Source organism: Miniopterus schreibersii (genome assembly GCF_964146895.1).
Source record: "Miniopterus schreibersii genome assembly, chromosome: 1".
NCBI lineage: Eukaryota > Metazoa > Chordata > Mammalia > Chiroptera > Miniopteridae > Miniopterus > Miniopterus schreibersii.
The window spans coordinates 27,370,961-27,391,785 of record NC_138101.1 but is presented as its reverse complement, the minus strand read 5'-3'; the positions used below and the strand labels follow the sequence as shown (position 1 = coordinate 27,391,785).

General features: G+C 39.7%; 1 protein-coding gene across 10 annotated transcripts in view; it reads left to right on the top strand.

The window, feature by feature from the left end:
• Positions 1–20,825, top strand: part of FRYL (FRY like transcription coactivator) — a 232,288-nt gene that overhangs the window by 139,345 nt on the left and 72,118 nt on the right. For 6 of the 10 annotated variants that reach the window (XM_081118980.1, XM_081118982.1, XM_081118976.1 and 3 more), the window contains 12 exons: positions 622–666; positions 3,041–3,144; positions 3,338–3,446; positions 5,557–5,643; positions 9,229–9,400; positions 10,084–10,216; positions 12,372–12,479; positions 14,856–15,096; positions 16,174–16,359; positions 16,845–16,931; positions 18,404–18,672; positions 20,320–20,515. In XM_081118980.1, coding sequence (XP_080975106.1) covers positions 622–666; positions 3,041–3,144; positions 3,338–3,446; positions 5,557–5,643; positions 9,229–9,400; positions 10,084–10,216; positions 12,372–12,479; positions 14,856–15,096; positions 16,174–16,359; positions 16,845–16,931; positions 18,404–18,672; positions 20,320–20,515 — 1,737 coding nt within the window. The remainder of the gene's footprint in view (positions 1–621; positions 667–3,040; positions 3,145–3,337; positions 3,447–5,556; positions 5,644–9,228; positions 9,401–10,083; positions 10,217–12,371; positions 12,480–14,855; positions 15,097–16,173; positions 16,360–16,844; positions 16,932–18,403; positions 18,673–20,319; positions 20,516–20,825) is intronic. The other 4 variants (XM_081118984.1, XM_081118983.1, XM_081118977.1 and 1 more) reach the window with 2 other exon arrangements.

The window sequence follows — 20,825 nt, the reverse complement described above, 5'->3', positions numbered from 1 at the left end:
TAAATATAATATATTTTTAAGGTACTTTAAGATAATTGTGCAATTTCTAAAAATTATTACACCAGTTTTTTAACTCAGGGACCATAAAAAATGGGCTTTAGTCCTGTACGCCCAGAAATAGCATGAGAGAGCATCAGTTTATTTTCACTGAAAATGATAAATCTGTTATTTTTGTTCCAAAGAGAATTTGGTAGTTCCCCGTTCCCTTTTCTTTATATCAACTTAGGTCATTATGTGAAAAGTGATTTTAAAGTTTCTGAAGAACAATTAAAAGAGGAATAATAAGAGTGCCTATCATACAAAAATATTTTGAAGATTGTTTGATGCTTATTTTCTTTAAAAATTTAAACTTGTTTGAACTCAAATGCAGTGCTTTGGAGAGGAAAAATTAGATAGTTAAAAATTTAAGTATTTTCTCTCAGTATGAGTATTGTAGATGTATCCCAGGATGCCCAAATTATAGCACTTTTTCCCGAGTGTTTAGCCACTGTATTGGAAATTTCAGATTTCTCCTAAATAGAGACCTTGGTGAGGAGCTGTCTTGTTTGGTGCTTATTTTCATCTAACATGCATGTGCTGCATCTCATGTTTATGTTTGCTGTCTCACGTTGCTTTATTTAGATGCCATCTAACAACAGTATCAGAAAGCAAATAGAAACCCTCCAGGTGAGTTGTGTCAATGTAAAACGTTGCTTGATCTCCTGTAAGTGTGGCTTTTGTTTTTTCTTTACCCATTATTGCATTGCATGTTTAATGTACTTGTTCCCACCTGCTTCCCGGATTGTGTAGCAGAAGAGTGTGCGGCAGGGGCTTTCCACAGGTTTCAGATTAATGAGGCCCCAAGAAAACGAATTTAAGATATTTGATAATGTTGATTGTTAACCAGAATCCTCAATTTTAAAATAGTCTGTCTAATTTACATTAGTTGTTATAAATAAAACTTTTTTTAAAATTCCAAACAAGTTCAGACAGTAGCTTAGATTTTGAATGTGATTTTAATACAACACTTTTTAAATTTTTATCCTAATGGTTTTTGTTTTAAACATATTATTTTGGGGGGGGTTCACAGTAGGAAAAAAGGGAAGAAACAGTAAAATAAATGCTGCCAAAGAGCATATTTGACTGACATATCAAAATTTGATTACATATTAACATTATTGGAATTTTATTCATGTAATCTGACTGTTTGCATTAGACCAAAATTGTAACAATGCAATTAGATATCTCTGTTTAAGGCTCAGATTAACTTAAGATATTTTTATTATTCGGGCATGATAGCAGCATTGCAGTGACCAAATAAACAATAATTGATTTTTATGACTTTTTATCTTGTTTTGCTGCTGTTCATTATAAAGTAATTCTGCTTTGTAACCATCGTAGTTCATCTTGGAAGGTTTGAAAATCAAGGTGTTGGGGTTTTTTTCATGCTAGATACTTCAGCACTTAAGAGAACCCACATACTTTATTAAGCATTTTAATGAGAATAATTTTTATGTGGACTTGGACTCAAATCTTTTTAATGTATAATTTATATTTTAAAAATACAATTTAATAATGTGAAAGTATTATTTGGAGTATACATAAAACTAATTGAATTCATCTTTTGATATTTGAGATCTTGAATTTGAGCAATAGAAAAGAAAGTTATACAGTAGAAAAAAAAGTACTACCCAAAGCGTGGTTGTTATATTAGTAGCATATATACAGTGTCTGTTATTTTAGTTACATGTAACAAATGAACAGAAAACTACTTGGGGAGTGTATTTGGAATTTGGGACCATTATGGATTTGTAATGGAGAGAGAGATTGATGTTAAGACTGACCAGCAGAGTGATATTCCATTATTAATTATATCAAATACTCATATAAATAAATGTCCAAAAGTATATATTCTAGTGGTTGTCTTTGGTAAAAATACTGTCAGTTGTTACCGTTTTTGCATTGCTTTTAGTCATAAGGAGTTAGATATCCGTTATTCTATGTTTCAAAACATAAAATAAAATGGCTAAATTACTTGGTATTTAAAAACTCCCCTTTGTCTATTGCTATATGTAAAATAATTGTTTAATAATAAGAAATCCCCCAAACCAAATGAAGTAAATGCTAATTTATAGCAATCAGTGCATCCTACAACCAACATAAAGAGTTTCTCCTAATAAAGTTGATTAGCTACATTTTTAATATTCACAATGAAATCTCATTACATGACTGGTTATTTGAGAACTTTATGTTTTATATATAATAGCTAGTATGAAGAAAAGGTTTGTCGATCAAATTGTGATTGAAATGGAATACTTTTCTGATTCTAAATAATTTAAATAATGTTCTGATTCTGAATAAAAAATTGAAGGTATAACACTTGACAGTTATTGAGCATTTATCATATACCAGGCAGTGTCTCAAGTGCTTTTCACATAATTTCCTAAATCTGTGGGAAGGTACCATATTACCATTTTAGACATGAGATTGTCACACCAAGTGATATAACAGTATCCATGGATGGGGTTTGGCCAGTCATTCCTAATTTCAGAGTCCATGCTCTTAACCCACTAGTCAATATTTCCTCTTGTTAGACTAATCACTAAATAATATTTTACATTATTGCCTAAATGCAAAAGTCTGTAACAACATTTGGTATTCTAGATTTTAACTGTATATGGGTTGCAATGAATTATTGCCTAATAAGATTAGCAATCCTTCCGCCATTATGTCAGTATTGTTGTGTGAACCATTTATTATCAAGTAACTTGATGTGTGTGTTTAATTTTGAAGTTCTTAGAAGTATTAGTATACTTCTAATATTTTATTATTTTGTTTTAAGAGTATAAGGAATGGCTCAGGATTTCCTTATTTATGGTTACTTTTGAGCTATCTGTACTTACCATATACAAATATATACTTACATATTTAAACGGGTTTTGGATTGAATAATAAAGAGAGGGTGAGGGCTTTTAATTGTTGACAGAGAATGTATCTGTTCTTAAGTGATTGTGCAAGTACTTTAACAAATAAACTTATTTTAATTCTCTCTTCTAAACAGAATAAAGATCCTAAAATGTCTCGAGTTGCACTGGAATCTTTGTACAGATTGTTGTGGGTTTATGTAATTAGAATAAAATGTGAAAGCAACACTGTAACTCAAAGGTGAGTGCCTTTGTTTCCAAGTGCATTTAAAATAAAATATTGGTAAAAAATGTCACACTAATGGAATTTGAGTTAACATTACAATACCTTGTGGATGAATATGAGTTCTGACATATTATGAATAGGAAGAATAGTTTGCTAATGTTCTGTTAATATTATTATCTCATTATGACTAATTTTTTCCCCCCTATAGTCGTCTTATGAGCATAGTGTCAGCACTTTTCCCAAAAGGTTCACGTAGTGTGGTTCCTCGCGATACACCTCTCAATATATTTGTGAAGATTATTCAGTTCATTGCTCAGGTGAGTGCTTCACCTCATAATACATGTGTCCACATAAGAGTAATCTGTTGCAGTAACTTGGAGTCTGAAAATTTGTTACACATCTAAAAGCATGATGGCCAGACATTTATTACTTTTGAATAGTGGAAGTAATAAATGTATGCTTTCAAAAGTAAAAAATAAAAGGTGCTAATGATTTTTTTTGTGTGTGTGTGTGACAAAATAAGTTTAATCATTGATCCTACACACGTGGAGAAGGAAAGGAGACCCATGGGTAGAGGAAGCACTTTTAGTTTAGGAAGGGGTCAGGAAGATGTCTCATAATCCTATCGTTAGTGCATTTACTAATTACCTCCTGAGTATCTCGAAAGATTTTTTTTTTTTATTGTTTTCATAATTTGTATTAACCTAGGTTCTTAGGTATAGATACTAGAAGCCATTGTAGCTAGTTGAACCCAAAGGAATTTTTAAGGAATATAAATAGTTCACAGAAACACTAATAGGCTGAATGATTAAGAGGAAACTATAGAATTGTTGTCAAGAAGCTTGCTACCTCCACCATCGTCAAAAAGTTGCCAAGTCAGGATGTCACCACAGATGCTTAGAATCTGCTGCTACCATGATCCCCACCAGTAAAGGAGGTTTCTAACCCTCCTTCTCGCATTCCCCATTCCCCAAAGACACATGAGTATATCACTTGGCAGGGTCTAAATCACGTTGTAAAGCCTGTTGTTACCAGGCATCCTGGGAAATACCATTTTAGCTTTCTAGCCTCTGCAGTAAAGGAAAGTGTTAGAAGGGTTGAATGGGTGCTGAATGATCAAATCTAGGGTTTTAATCACATTCCCTTTGGAACAGCCGCCCTGCAGAAGGATAGGTAAGCTTATCTCCTCAACTTAGGAAAATGTTTGATTCAAGAACGTTCATTGCGTTCTCTTTGAACTAAAAATCTGACAATTTAGGCCTGGCCGGCGTGGTTCATTTGTGAGTGTCCACCCATGAACCAAGGGGTCACCTGTTCAGGGCACATGCCCAGGTTGCAGGCTCAATCCCCAATAGGCTGTGTGCAGGAGGCAGCCAATCAGTGTTTCTCGCTCATTGATGTTTCTCTCTCTCCCTCTCTCTCTGAAATCAGTAAAAATACATTTTTAAAAGTCTGATAATTCAGATGGTCCATAATGTAGTTATTTTGACAGTGAATAAATAAGGAATATTTAAATAAAGTGAATACATTTCTATTTTCTAGAGCACAGAACTAATGACAAATAAGTATAAAATCTGTCAGTAAGATGAATGAAAGCAAATTATACTTTAGATCTACTATTCAGAAAACCTTTGCCATTAGGTTTTATCTTTTTTTTTTTTTTTTTAATATATCATTATTGATTTCAGAGAGAGGAAAGGAGAGGGAGAGAGAGAGACAGAATCATCAATGATGAGAGAATCATTGATCAAGCCCACAACCAGGGCATGTGCCCTGACCGGGAATCGAACCCCGATCGCCTGGATCCCAGGTCGACGCTCAACCACTGAGCCACGCCCGGCCGGGCTAGGTTGTATCTCTTTCCTCCCTCTCCCACACCCCCACGGTTGTACCCATTTCCTTGGATTAATCGCTTCACATCACCACTCCACCAGAACTGTAAAGCTCCTCTCAAACATCAGTTGATCATACTAGTTAACTTTTTTCTTGGCAGTTTCCTTCCTGGAGTCCTTTTTTCCTGTCCCAATACGACCTCACTCTGTCCAGGCCAGCTGCATAGCTGTTGTCATGGGACTGTTTCAGTATCATTCTGAGAATTCCTTCACTTAGATTTTGGATATGATTTTGGTGGATGAAGACTTAAAACTTTTTCCATTGGTTTGGATATTAAATCATTTGATAGTTAAATATCTATAATAACTTTTCAATTAAAAATATTTTTAATTACAGTTGACATTCAATATTATATTGGTTTTAGGTGTTATAATCATGTTTTTAACTATAATATGTATTTTTCTGTGTGCAACTAGATTTATGAATTTCTTATGGGCACAGACCTGTATCATTGCCATTATATGTATAATTCTTAACATGAAACCTGACATAGTTGTAGCAGGTTAGAAGGATTTATTGTTGTTGTTTTTCTAGGAACGTTTGGATTTTGCAATGAAAGAAATAATATTTGATCTTCTCAGTGTTGGAAAATCTGCTAAAACTTTCACCATTAATCCAGAGGTAAAAAATTATGTTGTAATACATTTTCCTCAACTATTTTTTTTTGAGCACTATTCCAGGAATCAGAGCTCTTAGGCTCAAACCCCCAGTTAGAAGTTCTGCTTCTTACTACAAGTGTGGTCTGGGACAAGTTATGTAACCTTTCTGATAGCTAACTGTGTGGTTTAAAAGTAGTTTTAAGCATGTTGGGAAATGCTCAAGAGAGGAAGTTTTTCAGGTTAGCCAGCTCCAGCTGGCTTCTAGAAGTTGTGATGTGAGCTCAAGTTTCATGTAGAAATAATGTAAGTATAAATTATATAAACAACATGCTTCTTTAATAAATATCATTCATTCAACATTTATTGAGGACCTAAAATGTGTCAGGTACTGTCATGCCTATAACCCAGGTATGTGCCTTTGGACCGGAATCGAACCTGATACCCTTCAGTCCACAGGCCGACCCTCTGATCACTGAGCCAAACTGGCTAGGGCTCTTCTTCTATCTTTAAATTACTGTGCTGGTTTTCCTCATGATCAAATCCTGAGATATATATTCATGTAGTTAACAGGATACAAAGTTACTGAAGTTATATAAGTTTATAGCATTTTTAAGATAGGGTAATATTTACTTCTAGGTTTTTCAAGTGAGCATACATGAGTGTTTTTATATATCTTATGTGGTTTTCAGCAACGAAAATCACATAACCCAGGACATTAAACATCCACTTTCAAAAGTATTTCCCCATTGAACAATTTTATTTCTAAAATAAGTTTTCCTCGCTGAAGCCCTCACACTAAGAGTAGAAAAAGTGTCAGTTCTGCTGTTTTATTGTTACTCACTTAGGCTTACTCTTTTAGGATCTTCAATCTACGTTTCTCTTCAGGAATCTTTTAAAGGGCTGTGAGAGCTAGTTTAGTTAAAGCCACATGAAAGTATCCATCAATTCATTTAATCAGATACATGCAAATTGCAACATTCTGAAAGAATGAGTGGGGGCAAGTCTGTGAACCCTGGTACATGTGGACGCTCCCACTTCCTTCCAGGTGTCTCATATGACTCTGTGACACGCCCATCTAATGTTTAGACTGAGGGAGGGCACCAGTACTGTCACATATTAAGATGAGTTATCTTATTTACATAACAAAAGATCTATTAATAGCTGTTTATTTTCTCCCCGGATTCCAGCCAGCTGTCTGGAATACCCACTGGGATGCACACACCTGCTGTAGAGCCCACTGGTGTAGGTCCGAGATGATGGCAGCCTGGGCTGAGATAGTGTGGTGCAGATGGAGAGAATATCGTTTATGAGAAAAGAAATGATGGGGAGGGATTGAGTTTTGGGGGAAAGTGCGTTTGGTTTGAACGTGTCAAATTTGAGACATCTTTTTGACATCCAGGTAGGAATGTCAGATGGGTCTGAGGGTTCAGGTTCAGAGGAGAAGTCAGGCTTAGAATTAGTGGGTGATCTGGTCTGAATGGTAACTGAGGTCCTGTAAATACACACAGTTGCTTTGGGAGAGATAGGTAATGATAGGCGAAGGCACCCTAGGCGCTCGTCTTGAAGCAGTCTAGCGTTTAACATCAGGTAAAGGAGGCCAAGCTGAAAGGCAGGCAGAGACCACACAGCCAGCAGTGGCATGGATGTGCCAAAGGGGGAAGTGTCTGAAGAAAAGTGCCATGCTGCGGAAGTCATGTAGGATCGAGGAAAAGTGCCCGCTGTTCTGGGCAGTGTGGTCACTAGTGAGTGGGACTTGCCTTGGGGAAGTACTGTGGGAAGGAGGGGTTATTAGGATAACTGGGTATAGCTGACAGAGGTGGGGTGTCTTCAGGTGAGAGGGAAATGTTGAGGATGCGAGAAAAAGGAGAAGCAATAGTATAATTTCCCAAAAATATAAGCTCCGGTAGGATTCTAAGGGCTAGAAAGACCAGCACCCACCCCACCCGCACTCAAGGAGCAGAGCAGAGGCGGCGGCATAGGCCCGGGGCTGTGGCCGGAGTGTGAAGGAAGCGGCCGGCCTCTGCTCCCTGCGAGGCAGACACCTGCCGGCGAGCGCAGGGGGCAGGAGGGGGCGCGGAGGGGAGCCGCTGAAATGCGCTCGATAGAGAGGGGGCGCCGCTGAAATGCGCTCGATAGAGAGGGGGAGCCGCTGAAATGCGCTCGATAGAGAGGGGGAGCCGCTGAAATGCGCTCGATAGAGAGGGGGAGCCGCTGAAATGGGCTCGATAGAGAGGGGGAGCCGCTGAAATGCGCTCAATAGAGAGGGGGAGCCGCTGAAATGGGCTCGATAGAGAGGGGGAGCCGCTGAAATGGGCTCGATAGAGAGGGGGAGCTGCTGAAATGCGCTCGATAGAGAGGGGGAGCCGCTGAAATGGGCTCGATAGAGAGGGGGAGCTGCTGAAATGCGCTCAATAGAGAGGGGGAGCCGCTGAAATGGGCTCGATAGAGAGGGGGAGCCGCTGAAATGGGCTCGATAGAGAGGGGGAGCCGCTGAAATGGGCTCGATAGAGAGGGGGGGCCGCTGAAATGGGCTCGATAGAGAGGGGGAGCCGCTGAAATGCGCTCGATAGAGAGGGGGGGCCGCTGAAATGGGCTCGATAGAGAGGGGGAGCCGCTGAAATGCGCTCGATAGAGAGGGGGGGCCGCTGAAATGGGCTCGATAGAGAGGGGGAGCCGCTGAAATGGGCTCGATAGAGAGGGGGAGCCGCTGAAATGCGCTCGATAGAGAGGGGGGGCCGCTGAAATGGGCTCGATAGAGGGGGAGCCGCTGAAATGGGCTCGATAGAGAGGGGGAGCCGCTGAAATGGGCTCGATAGAGAGGGGGAGCCGCTGAAATGCGCTCGATAGAGAGGGGGGGCCGCTGAAATGGGCTCGATAGAGAGGGGGAGCCGCTGAAATGCGCTCGATAGAGAGGGGGAGCCGCTGAAATGCGCTCGATAGAGAGGGGGGGCCGCTGAAATGGGCTCGATAGAGAGGGGGAGCCGCTGAAATGGGCTCGATAGAGAGGGGGAGCCGCTGAAATGCGCTCGATAGAGAGGGGGGGCCGCTGAAATGGGCTCGATAGAGAGGGGGAGCCGCTGAAATGGGCTCGATAGAGAGGGGGAGCCGCTGAAATGCGCTCGATAGAGAGGGGGGGCCGCTGAAATGGGCTCGATAGAGAGGGGGAGCCGCTGAAATGGGCTCGATAGAGAGGGGGAGCCGCTGAAATGGGCTCGATAGAGAGGGGGAGCCGCTGAAATGCGCTCGATAGAGAAGGGGAGCCGCTGAAATGGGCTCGATAGAGAGGGGGAGCCGCTGAAATGGGCTTGATAGAGAGGGGGAGCCGCTGAAATGGGCTTGATAGAGAGGGGGAGCCGCTGAAGTGCGCTCGATAGAGAGGGGGAGCCGCTGAAATGGGCTCGATAGAGAGGGGGAGCCACTGAAATGCGCTCGATAGAGAGGGGGCGCTGTTTGGGAGGCTGGCCTTGAAGCCAACGCCAGTGACTGGACCGCCTGAAACTGGAGCGGGCATGCCGGTGCCCGCCACCCTCCGTTATTTGACGAGGTGTTTTCAGCACGGAAGCCCGTCCCTGGGCCCGGCTCACTGCCCCGGCACCTTTCCCCGCAGAGGATGAACATCGGCCTCCGCGTCTTCCTCGTCATAGCTGACAGCCTGCAGCAGAAGGACGGGGAGCCGCCCATGCCCACCACGGGGCTCCTCCTGCCCTCGGGGAACACCCTGCGCGTGAAGAAGACCTTCCTCAATAAGACGCTCACGGACGAGGAAGCGAAAGTCATAGGTGAGCCAGAGTCCCAGGTGAGCGCGCCCGGCCGTGCGCTGGCTCTGGTCCCGGCCCCGGACGGGACGCGCGCTGCCCTCGGGTGCCTGCGGCGCGGAGGGAGGAAACAGCGAGCGCACTTTGGTACCTATAGGCTGTTGGGTCTCAGTCTTTGGGCTAAAAGTCATTTTCTTACACTGGACCATCGACCGCACTTTGTTCCATCAGGTCTTAGTTCTGTGTGTAACTTCTACACCTTCCCCAATGTACTAAAGCCCACCGTGGGGAGGAGTGTATCACAGTCAAAACACCTTCTTTTGCAACAATGAAAAGCTAGTCTTTTTTTTTTTTAATTGAATTTAACAAAATTATACAGGGGTCAGGTGCGCAGTTCCACAGCACATCATCTGTGCAGTGTTGCGGCTCACCACCCAAGTCAGGCTCCTTCCATCGCCGTTTGCTGCCCCTGTCCCTCTCTCTCCCCCTCTCTCCTCTCCCCGGGCAGCCACCACACTCTTGTCTGTGCCCATGAGTTTTTCTCTCATTTTCTTTTTGGCTCAACCCCTTCATCCCGCCCCCTCCCCCCAGCTCTCCCAGCAGCTGTCAGCTTGCTCTGATTAAGAGGCTGTTATTTTACAGAAAGTAACTGTAACTATTCCTTCTTTAATTTCTGGCATTTTATAACTGAAACTTTTCCCCCCCAGGAATGTCAATTTACTATCCTCAAGTGAGAAAAGCATTAGATAGCATTCTCAGACATTTGGACAAAGAGGTTGGGAGGCCAATGTGTATGACGAGCGTGCAGATGTCTAATAAGGAGCCTGAAGATATGATCACGTACGTAGTGAATCCTTTCTTTCCGCTGCTGTTTCAGTTTTTGTGAAAGAGTGTAGATGGTTGACTCATGCCTACTTGGTTTGGTACTTTCTCTTCCGGAGTTCTTCCGTATTGCCAGCTGCTGTGGTTATAATACAGCGATTCCTTCCATGTGCTCAGTTTTATTCTTTAAGGTGCCCTTGAACCTAGTACAGGTAGCCACAGGTGTCCTGGGTGCTCCGTCTAGTGTGTTGTCAGCAATGAAGCCCCATGCTTACTGCGAGTGATAGAAAAATCCTAGTTACTTAACTCCAGGTGCTTGGGGACTGATTGGTTTATTAAGCCAGACAAGTGCTTTTATTTCCAGGGACCTGATAAACAAAGAAAACCTGAAGATCTCCTCGGAACCAGGGGTACAGAAGAGGTTCTGAGGAGTTTTTTGAAACAGTACCTCGTTCTTCCCTCCCCCACGTATCCTTGTGGCTGCTTGTCATCCCAGCATCTTTTTCCCTTATTGTTAGGACGTCCTCCTCAAGAGAATGTATTTTATGGCAATAACTTCCTTCATTTGTTAAGTATCTACATATTCTGTAGAAGGGACATTTTCTGATACTAATATCTGCATTCTAGGTCCTAGATGACCAACTTGGAAGTGGGATCTCTCAATTTAATTAATACACAGTTATTTTAACACTAGTATATACTGATATCTGAGAGCTTCTCTGATGTGAGGTTTTTCCTGCGTTATCACAACCACTCTCCTCATTTACTTCAATAAGTTGCCCTTGCCAGGTTCCTCTGCGAGTCTCGAGCCTCTGGAGGTGGCAGTGTCGGGGTCCCCCAGGCAGCTGTCCCTTGTAACCCCGCCATTGCTCAGCTCCAGGTCACTTCTGATGACAGCACTTTTCCTTCTTTGCTCCATTTTGATCTTTGTTGGCCAGTTTCCTCTTTGGGTTATTAATTTTTGTAAAATGTCACCTGAGTTTATCCCTAGAGACAATAAACACCACCACTACACACTTTGTTGTCCGTGTGTGAACCAAGTGACAGATGGCAGTGACTTATCGTGACAATTTGAGAAAAGTGACCTGACTAGTCAGTGACTAAGGTGCTCATCTGTTAGCCCATCATGATTGGTGGGCTGCAGAGCTAACAGGGAAGCTTGTTTATGCAGTTACTTACCGTTATTGTGTGGTAACCAAAGATCTGACCATGCTGGGACTGGTATTGTTTCACTAAACTATAGTAACCAAAACTCATGAATACTGGAACCATGCAAAGAGAAGACAGACTGCATAAAAACTCAAAGTCGGTAGCATGCCCGTTGCCACTGTCAAGAATACTGGCCCCAAACGTTTAGATCGTCCAAATGCTTTTCTACGTAAGAATTGCTTTACTAGGCCAACTGAGGAGCAATTTGGATAAAATAAAGGAACTAAAAGCCTCACCTTGAAATATAGACCAAAATAAAAATTAGTGTGTTAAGATGTTAGATATTTAAAATAAATAAAATCATTGAATAACTAGAAGAAAATACAGTTGAATTAAATTGCATCAAGCCTCTGAAAGAACCAGACGAATCACAAAAATTGACAAATTTGATTACATAAAAATTTTAAGTGTATGTGTATGTGTGTGTGTGTGTGTGTGTGTACTGAAGTAAAATAAAAATACAAGAACAGACCGTAGCAACAGCGGTATATGAGAAACTGTTTTCTAAGAACCTTGTTAGAAAATTATATTAAATAAAAAATTTTTTGTTAATTTTATTGGCTCCCAAATAACCAATGTTTGGTTACTTAATATCAGTATTATTATCATTTATAGTTATTTATTAAAGATTCAATAGTAAATTATATTTAATTAAAATTTATTATTAATTTGAAGTACTTATAAGTAATTTAATATTTTTTACTTAAACCAAATAGTTCCTATGCTAGTTTTATAATTACTGAAAACCTTTTTTGCTGTGTTTTTCCTTGAATTATCTCTGTATTCTTTTGCTCGTTTATAAGCTGATAATTATTTATTGAATTTATATGTGCTCTTTTTTATATTAAATACATTAAACTTTCTGGGGTGGGCTCCTATTTTCTGTAATTTCTTTTCCAACTTTGCTTTCATTTCCCAGCGTATGCAGTATACATATGATGTCCTGTTGTGATATGTTTTTCAGGGGGGAAAGAAAGCCCAAAATTGATTTGTTTAGAACTTGCATTGCTGCTATTCCAAGGTTGATTCCTGATGGTATGAGCAGAACTGACCTCATTGAATTGTTAGCAAGGTAAACGAGAATTACTGTTTGCTGTGTTGACTCTTAACTCTTTTGATCCCTTTAAATTTCAAACCTGCCCTGTTACTATTATAACTAAAAGATACTACTAATAAAGACATTTAATCTTTTATTTGAGTTACTTTCTAAACTTCCATTTTGTCTTTTATGTTTTGTTAAACACCTTCTCCCCACTCATTTTTAACTTCTAAAGTTCTTTTAGATTCCCCTGCAGCTCCCTCACTTTCCATCTTGTAATATTTCCTGGGATCTGTAAAGCACATTATCCCTCAACACATGGGCATTATTAGTGTCCGATGATACCGATTGGGCAATTGATTTTTTTTGTTTGTTAACTCCTACAGTCATTTCTTTGGGCCTAGGGTGGTGACCAGGTCTCATTTTCTCCTGTTGCATTACCCATGGGGTTGAAGCTTTTGTCTCTTTGCTCTACTAGCATGTCATAGATCTAAGAAGCAAGTAAACAACATGAACCAAACTTAAATAACTAGCTTCCAAAACTAATTGTAAGTTGAGGTGGTGGCCCATTGAAACCCTGCTTTGTTGATGTGGTTAAGAATTCCCTAGATAAGGGGACCGATAGTAAATAATTTAGGATTTGCAGATCTTGTGATCTCTGTCACAACTACTCATCTCTGCCTTTGTGGTTCAAAAGCAGCCGTAGGCAGCATGTAAAGGAGAGGGTGTGGGTGCTCCAGCATGCACCCGCCAAAATGAAATTGCATCTATGGTGGGCAGGGCCTGGTGAAGGAGCAAACATCTGGACAGTGAATGACAGTTTGCTCTGCTATTTGCTGCTTCCCCCTATGATGTTAGTTTACTAATTAATTTACTTCAGCAGAAAGAAAGCTTCAGGGTCTGATATATTTTGCCCCCTGTTCCTGTCATTTGCAAGTGTGATGTCCAGGTTTTGTTTACTTAAACATACAGCAAGCAAGCCAACAAATCAAAGCTACATAGTAAATTTGTAGACCTGTAGGCTGTCTACAAGGAAAGTCAATCACATCCCCCGCCTTAAATTAGCCAGGCTACAGTGCTTTTCTCAGGCATTTATACCCTGAGTCACAGAGGCAGGCACAAGGAGATACTTACACATTCGTGGATCAAGGGATGTTGAAATAACCTTTACAGTCAGCATCACTAGGCAGTCACTCCCGCCCCTCACCCCCAGTACCTCCCTTGGTGCCACTATCAGAGACAGAATATGGGGCTAGAGACTCACCATCCTGCCCCGTGTGATGTTTCTGATGTGCTGCTGTCGCTGCTGCTCCGGGGCTCATTCCCAAGTCTTGTCTACTTGTAATACATTTTCTCTTCAGTCTCGCAGTCACTGCAGGCTGGCTTAGCAAAGATCAGAGCTGAGTTCAGCAGGGTGAAGCCGCGTTAGCTCCTTTCACCTAAACCACACGGCTTTCCTCCTCTGCCATTGAGGATGACCGTCATCCCAGCGTCCTGGGCGTGGACCTGCGGCATATTCTCAAGTGTTACCTTCCTGTCTTACTCCTCTGTTTCTAATTCCGATGCGTTTGCCTTGGTGGCCAGTCACCAAACTAACCCTCTTCAGCCCCAAATCAGAAGCGCACTCACACGACGTTACACACTGCAGTCACCTTTTCCATTGTTGTTGTTTTCTTTTATCATCGCCTTCATGTTCTGTTAAAATCCTTTAATATATATCACGTTCATGTCCCCATATTGTTTTGATGTCTTTAAAAGGCAGTTTTATATAGCCTCCCCTCTAATTTGTTTAGACGTAACACTATCTTTAGGGGCCTATGTGTTAGTTTGCCAAATTTTTATTTTTCTAGGTACACTCCATTTATGAGGTTACTGCTAAATTTATTCTCATTCTCACCTTCAAGAATTATTTTTGTTAAATTGATTCTATCTTGATTTCTTCTATTTCCTTTCTTACAATCAGCCATCTTAATATTTAACCTCAGCAGCATGAAAGGAACAATAGACATAAAGCTTATTCTTTCCAGTGACAGTAAGGGACTGAATAAATGTGAGATAGTGCTAAGATGTCATATGATTGCATATAATTTTTGATTCTTAAACCATGTTATCCTATAATTAAAGTATTTTAAATATTCTGATAGGTTAGTCTGTATTTTAAGTACAGCATATGCATTATGATCAAAACTATTCTGAATTATTGTAAAAATACCAACTAGTATTAATAGATTGATACATGAGTTTAAACAAATGAATGAAGGCTAGCCTAAGAATGGATATAACACAAAAAGTGAACATTGGTTTCTGTCTTCATACATAAGGGCCACGTGTATTAAGTTCTCAGTGTTAAGTTGTAGATGGTAAAGCGGCCGGCAGCTTTGCAGCTTGCTGACGGACTGTCCCTGGCAGGCTCACGGTTCACATGGACGAGGAGCTGCGCGCTCTGGCTTTCAACACTCTGCAGGCGCTCGTGCTCGACTTTGCAGACTGGCGGGAGGACGTTCTTTCAGGATTTGTTTACTTTATTGTCCGTGAAGTGACTGATGTCCACCCCACACTTCTTGATAATGCCGTAAAGATGTTGGTACAATTAATAAACCAGTGGAAACAGGCGACCCAGCTGCAGAACAAAAACCAGCAGGACTCACAGGTACCTCCGTCACCTTTGGTACTGTCCCTTTGGATATGGTCAGTGGTAAATGACCAGTGGTGTTAACGTCTCAAACTCTGAAATTTTTAATCTTTTTACTCGCTTTCAAAGTGGTCATTAACCCTTAAACTCAGTTTTCCTGGGGTTCATATATTAAATATGTAGGCTTGGTGTCTAACGTTTCTAACCTCCTTCCTTTGATAACAGTGAGTTTTGGATGAATGAAGATAGTGAGGCCTTTCTAGCTCACATTTAGGTTGTTTCTAATATATTTAAAGTTGATATAATAAAAATCTTTGGTAGCCTTTCATTTGAATTATTTGATTGTTTTGTCTTTGGCACCAGTCCCTATTTCTCATGCATAGTATGTATGCTCCTTAACCATTAGAGGTGCCCAGATTATTGATTTATGGTAATTTGTAAGTCATAGGACCTTGGAATTTTAGAGCTGGATCATCTAAGGCCAGGGGTGGCGAACGTCCGGCCCATGGGCCATACATAGTCCTCGAAATCATTTGGTTTGGCCCTGCCAAGGCAACCACAGGCAGGACTCGAAATTCAAAAAATCTAGGAGCTTTTGTTAAGTTGATAATTTTGTATGGCCCGTGAGTGATATTATAAATATCCAAATGTCCCTTGGCAGAAAAAAGGTTCCCCACCCCTGAGCCAACCTTTAATGAGTGTATAAGTTGCCAGGGGCCTAGGAATCCATTTCTAACAAGTTTCCAGGTGGTACCATGCTGCTGGGCCTCACTTTGAGTACAAAAGGGAAGATCCAGTCCCCTTACATTCCACATAGAAATGTTAGACCAAGAGTGATTGATAGTGTCAGCCCCAAGGTTACAAAGTAACCACTGAATGATAGAGGTTGGGTACAGAATTCATGTTTAGGCTGCCAAATAAATGGTTTTTCACTTTGTACCCTGTTATATTTTTATAAATTAAATATTATTTAAATTGCTTTAGCTAAGGCAGACCCATAGCCATAATTTCTATGATTTACTTTACTCTTATTTTACTGGAATGTCTGTGTATACATTTTTCAATTTCATTTTTAACTTCTATTTCTTTCAAAAGCATGGTGTAGCAAATGGAGCTTCTCACCCCCCTCCTCTGGAAAGGAGCCCATATTCCAATGTATTCCATGTGGTCGAAGGGTTTGCTCTCGTCATTCTCTGTAGCAGTCGACCTGCCACGAGGAGATTAGCTGTCAGTGTCCTTAGAGAAATACGGGCTTTATTTGCACTTTTGGAAATACCTAAGGTAAGATTTAGATATTTCATTTACTTCCCTAATGAAAATACTGAAAAACTATCCTTTTGTCTATCTTTATTACATTTCTGTTACTACCATGCAGGTATAACTTACTTTAGACCCTGTCTTTTTTTTTGACAGGGTCTAAACTAACCCACTTGCCCTCAATTCCATTTGTAACCAGTAGTGCTAAAGTGAATTTGAATGTTTAAGTTTGGCTACTTCTCTTAAACATTCTTAACTTTCACCTGGCTCATGTGGCTCAGTTGGTTGAGTGTCCCCCCGTGCACCAGGAGGTCGCCGGTTCAATTCCCAGTCAGGGCACATGATCCACAGTAGGAGGTATGCAGGAGGCAGCTGAACGATTGATTGTCTCTCATAGATATTTCTATCTCTCTCTTTCTATCCGTTTCTCTCTCTTAAATCAATAAAAACATTAAAAAATATTTTTGAAAATCTTAAATTTTTTTAGACATATGTTGTCTTTTTTATAGGGTGATGATGAATTAGCCATAGATGTGATGGACAGGCTGAGCCCATCCATTCTTGAGAGCTTCATACATCTCACCGGGGCCGACCAGGTAACTGTAATGGTTTCTGTAACTGATATAATGCAAAGCAATGATTCCAATGACTGAATGCTGTTCAGTCTTGTTTGGGAACTTAAGTCATATATGTATATGAATTTCCTTTACAAATGTAATGCATTAGAAAGCATTTTTGAAAGCTATACTTTAAAAATTTAAAAACTTAAAGTGACACATTAAAAAAAGTGACATTGGTTTATTTCTATGGTTAGTATACTTCTGCATAGCAATACAAATATTTTATCTTTGTAAAATTCTAGTCTTTCTGATCTAAGAAGTTTCTCTTAAATCTAATGTTACTATTGACTGTTTTTTTGCTGTTTATTATGGTATATAATATTTTTGACATATATACTGGTTAAAATACTATGGAAAAAATTTGTTGAAATTTGGAGCAAAAAATTGCACTCTGCCTTCAATAAGTGTATTTGTTTACTTTGCCACATAAGTTTAAATGCAATGTATTTTATGCTGGAGTCATAATGTAATTTGACTCATTAAAAAGACTTCATTTTTTTACATTACTAAGGAAACTTATACAAACTTGCTTAGTTGGATTTGAACCAAAAAAATAAGCCATATATCAAGATTTCAAGATTTATCTAAGAGTAACTATCAAACTTTAGTACTTGAAATTTTTCTTCTTCCTGTTTGGAATATGTGAACAAGAGGTTTATATGTTTTCTGCATAGCACTGGCTCTTAAAACTCACAAATTATGTGTAACCAAGGGAGATAATAAGAAAGCTTTATAAACCTAAGAGATGATTATAAATTTAAAGAACTCTGTTTTGGGTGATTAACCTGAATTATGTCAACAAAATCTGATGGATGGCTCTCTTCTAGTGCCTAAAGCAATGCCTGGTTCTTAGTGGGTGCTTTATAAATACATCAGTTAAACGATTGAGTGAATTGAGTCTCTGTTCATTTTAAGGCTCCATTTTTGTTGTTGTTTGTTTCTGTTGTTTGAATGATGTATATTTTGCTCTGAAGGTAAATCTCTTCAGTATAGGAGCTCAGAATATTATTGAGCAAATATTTATGAATGTGCATCTCTGGAGAGCAACCCATTTTCCAGTCTGTTCCACTTATGCATATCTAGGGCACATCAGTTTGAAAGTTAATGGTTCATTTTTGGGTTCTCTAGCTGCTTCAGTACACCCACGAAAATTGCCTAGTCATATATGAATTATGCAAGAAGTGGTTCTCAACCTTCTTGTTTTATAGATCCTTTTGAGGCTAAGGAAATCTCTTTCCAGAAAAACACATGTCTGCACATGCACAAAAAACCTTAAATGCCGTTTCAAGAATTTACTGCTCTCTTAACGCCCATCCTGGAGCTCATATTGACCTGTTTTAGAGCCTCTGTTCTTGAAACTACAGCAGGACACTTATAGTTTACAGCAGTTCATGTGGCAGAACTTTAGTCATGAAATGTGCAGTAATCATTTTTTTCTCTCTGTATAGACTGCTTTGCTGTATTGCCCTAGCTCGATTGATCTGCAGACGTTAGCCGAATGGAATTCTTCTCCTATCAGCCACCAGTTTGATGTGATTAGTCCTTCACACACATGGATATTTGCACATGTGACCCAAGGCCAAGACCCATGGATTATAAGCCTCTCCAGTTTTTTAAAGCAAGAAAACCTTCCCAAACACTGCTCTACAGCTGTGAGCTATGCTTGGATGTTTGCATACACAAGACTTCAGTTGTTGTCCCCGCAGGTTGATATAAAGTAAGTTATTTTCCTGTGTAGATGTTTTTGGTATTTCTGTATATACATGTTGATTGTATGTCTATGTAGAGCCTCTCAGGTATTGTGTATTGGGTTTTTTGTTTTGTTTTGTTTTTATGAAGATTGACACTTTTTACCTTGCGTAACATTTATGACCTTATCTTATTTAAGTCTCCTCTAACTACCACGTATGTATTTTTTAATATATCTTTATTGATCTTAGAGAGAGGAAGAGAGAGATAGAAACATCAGTGATGAGAGAGTCATTGATCGGCTGCCTCCTGCACGCCCCTGACTGGAGATCGAGCCCGCAACCCGGGCATGTGCCCCGACTGGGGATCGAACCTCGATCTCCTGGATCCCGGGTCGATGCTCACCGCTGAGCCATGCCTGCCAGGGCTCCCCTAATTACCATATTTTAAGTTATTAGTCCCTCTCCTACTACCACCTCCTATCTCCCCTTTTGCTCTATTTTTCTTCATTAAACTTAGCACCATCTGATATTGTTTTATTGGGGTTTTTTAATGCTTTAATTTATCTTTACTGTTGAACGTATTACAAATGTCCGCTTTTCCCCGCATGGGTCCCCTCCACCCTGCACCCCCACAGACCTTCACCACATTTTGTTTGTTTCTTTATTGTATATCCCTCCCAGCAAACATGATAGTGACAGTTTTTTACGGGTTTTTGTTTCCATTGTTTTTACCACTGTCACACATGCTCGGAACATTTTCTAACCTACTAAGACACTGTTGATGAATTAGTAAAGTTGTATGTGTGCATTACTCATCTTAATATATTATAAATCTTTTTAAGGCAAGGACTGTCTGTTAGCATTTTCCTGTCTTTGTTTTGCTTTTAGTCCATAATCCCAATAGAATTTGGTATTTGGAAAGATTTACGGAATTGTTCCAAAATGCTTTATTGGTATAACCTTTGAAGACAGACATTTCATAGAAGTTTTAAAAATGTGGATATTCTTTTGACTTTGCAATTCCTTTTTCAGGAATTTACCCTAGAAGATAAATTTTTATTCGAATTAAACATATATTCACATGTATAGTATTGTGTAAAATAGGGAAACGTTGCTGTGAGCTAAAATAACCCAACAGTGAAAGTTTGGCTATGTAAATCACAGTAACTTTTATAATGATATAGCAGTCATCACAAGTGATGTCATGGTATATTAACTTAATGGAAGATGTTTAAAATATATGTTAAGTATGAAAAGCAAGTATAAAACAAAACAATTATTCAGTTTTTATAAGTTAAAAGATATATCCATGAATTTATATACATGCATATGAATTAAACGTGTAGAAGAATATATAGTGTGGGATTAAAGATAATTTTCATTCTGTTTTTATTTTTTTCTACATTGAGTATAATAAGTTATAAAATATGGCCTAATAAAGTGTTAACTTTGGTTATAGGAATAATAGAGTATGTTAAAATAATCCTGTAATGTTCTAATTTTCAGTCTGATATTTCACTATGTATATCTTATAGAATTCCACAAAGATAGTAATAAAAACTTTATACCAACCATCACCCTCAAGTTGATAGAAATTTAGCATTAGTTTAAAATGTTTTCAAAAAATGTATTATTTGTCTCCACCTGGTTTTTCTTCCTTTTTCCCCCCTTAGTAGCCCCATCAATGCTAAGAAAGTGAGCACGACCATCAGCAGTGACTCGTACATCGGCCTGTGGAGAAATTACCTGCTCCTGTGCTGCAGTGCAGCCGCCTCCACGTCATGGTCGCCATCTGCGGGGTCCGTGCGGTGCTCTCCTCCCGAGACGCTGGCGTCTACCCCCGACAGTGGCTATAGCATCGATTCTAAAGTAAGTTTTCCAGATCTGCCCTTGCATTAGGATGGTGCCCAAAAGCGTTTCAAATATCTTTTCCAGGACAATACAGTACATTGGTTGAAAAGTGTATTTGTTGCTTGCACTGATAACAGAAAGAGTTCAGGAAATCCCATTACTGTTTTTACAGAGCCTTGGTTGAAATTAGTTTTATATATAATACATAGTTTTTCTTCAGGGAAAAGGGGCCATGCTCACTAAATTGCATCAGAATGAGTATTTTTAAAGTCATTTCCATCCATTTTCCCTTCTTCTGTTTCTGATAGTTCTGACACTTCTCAGTGTC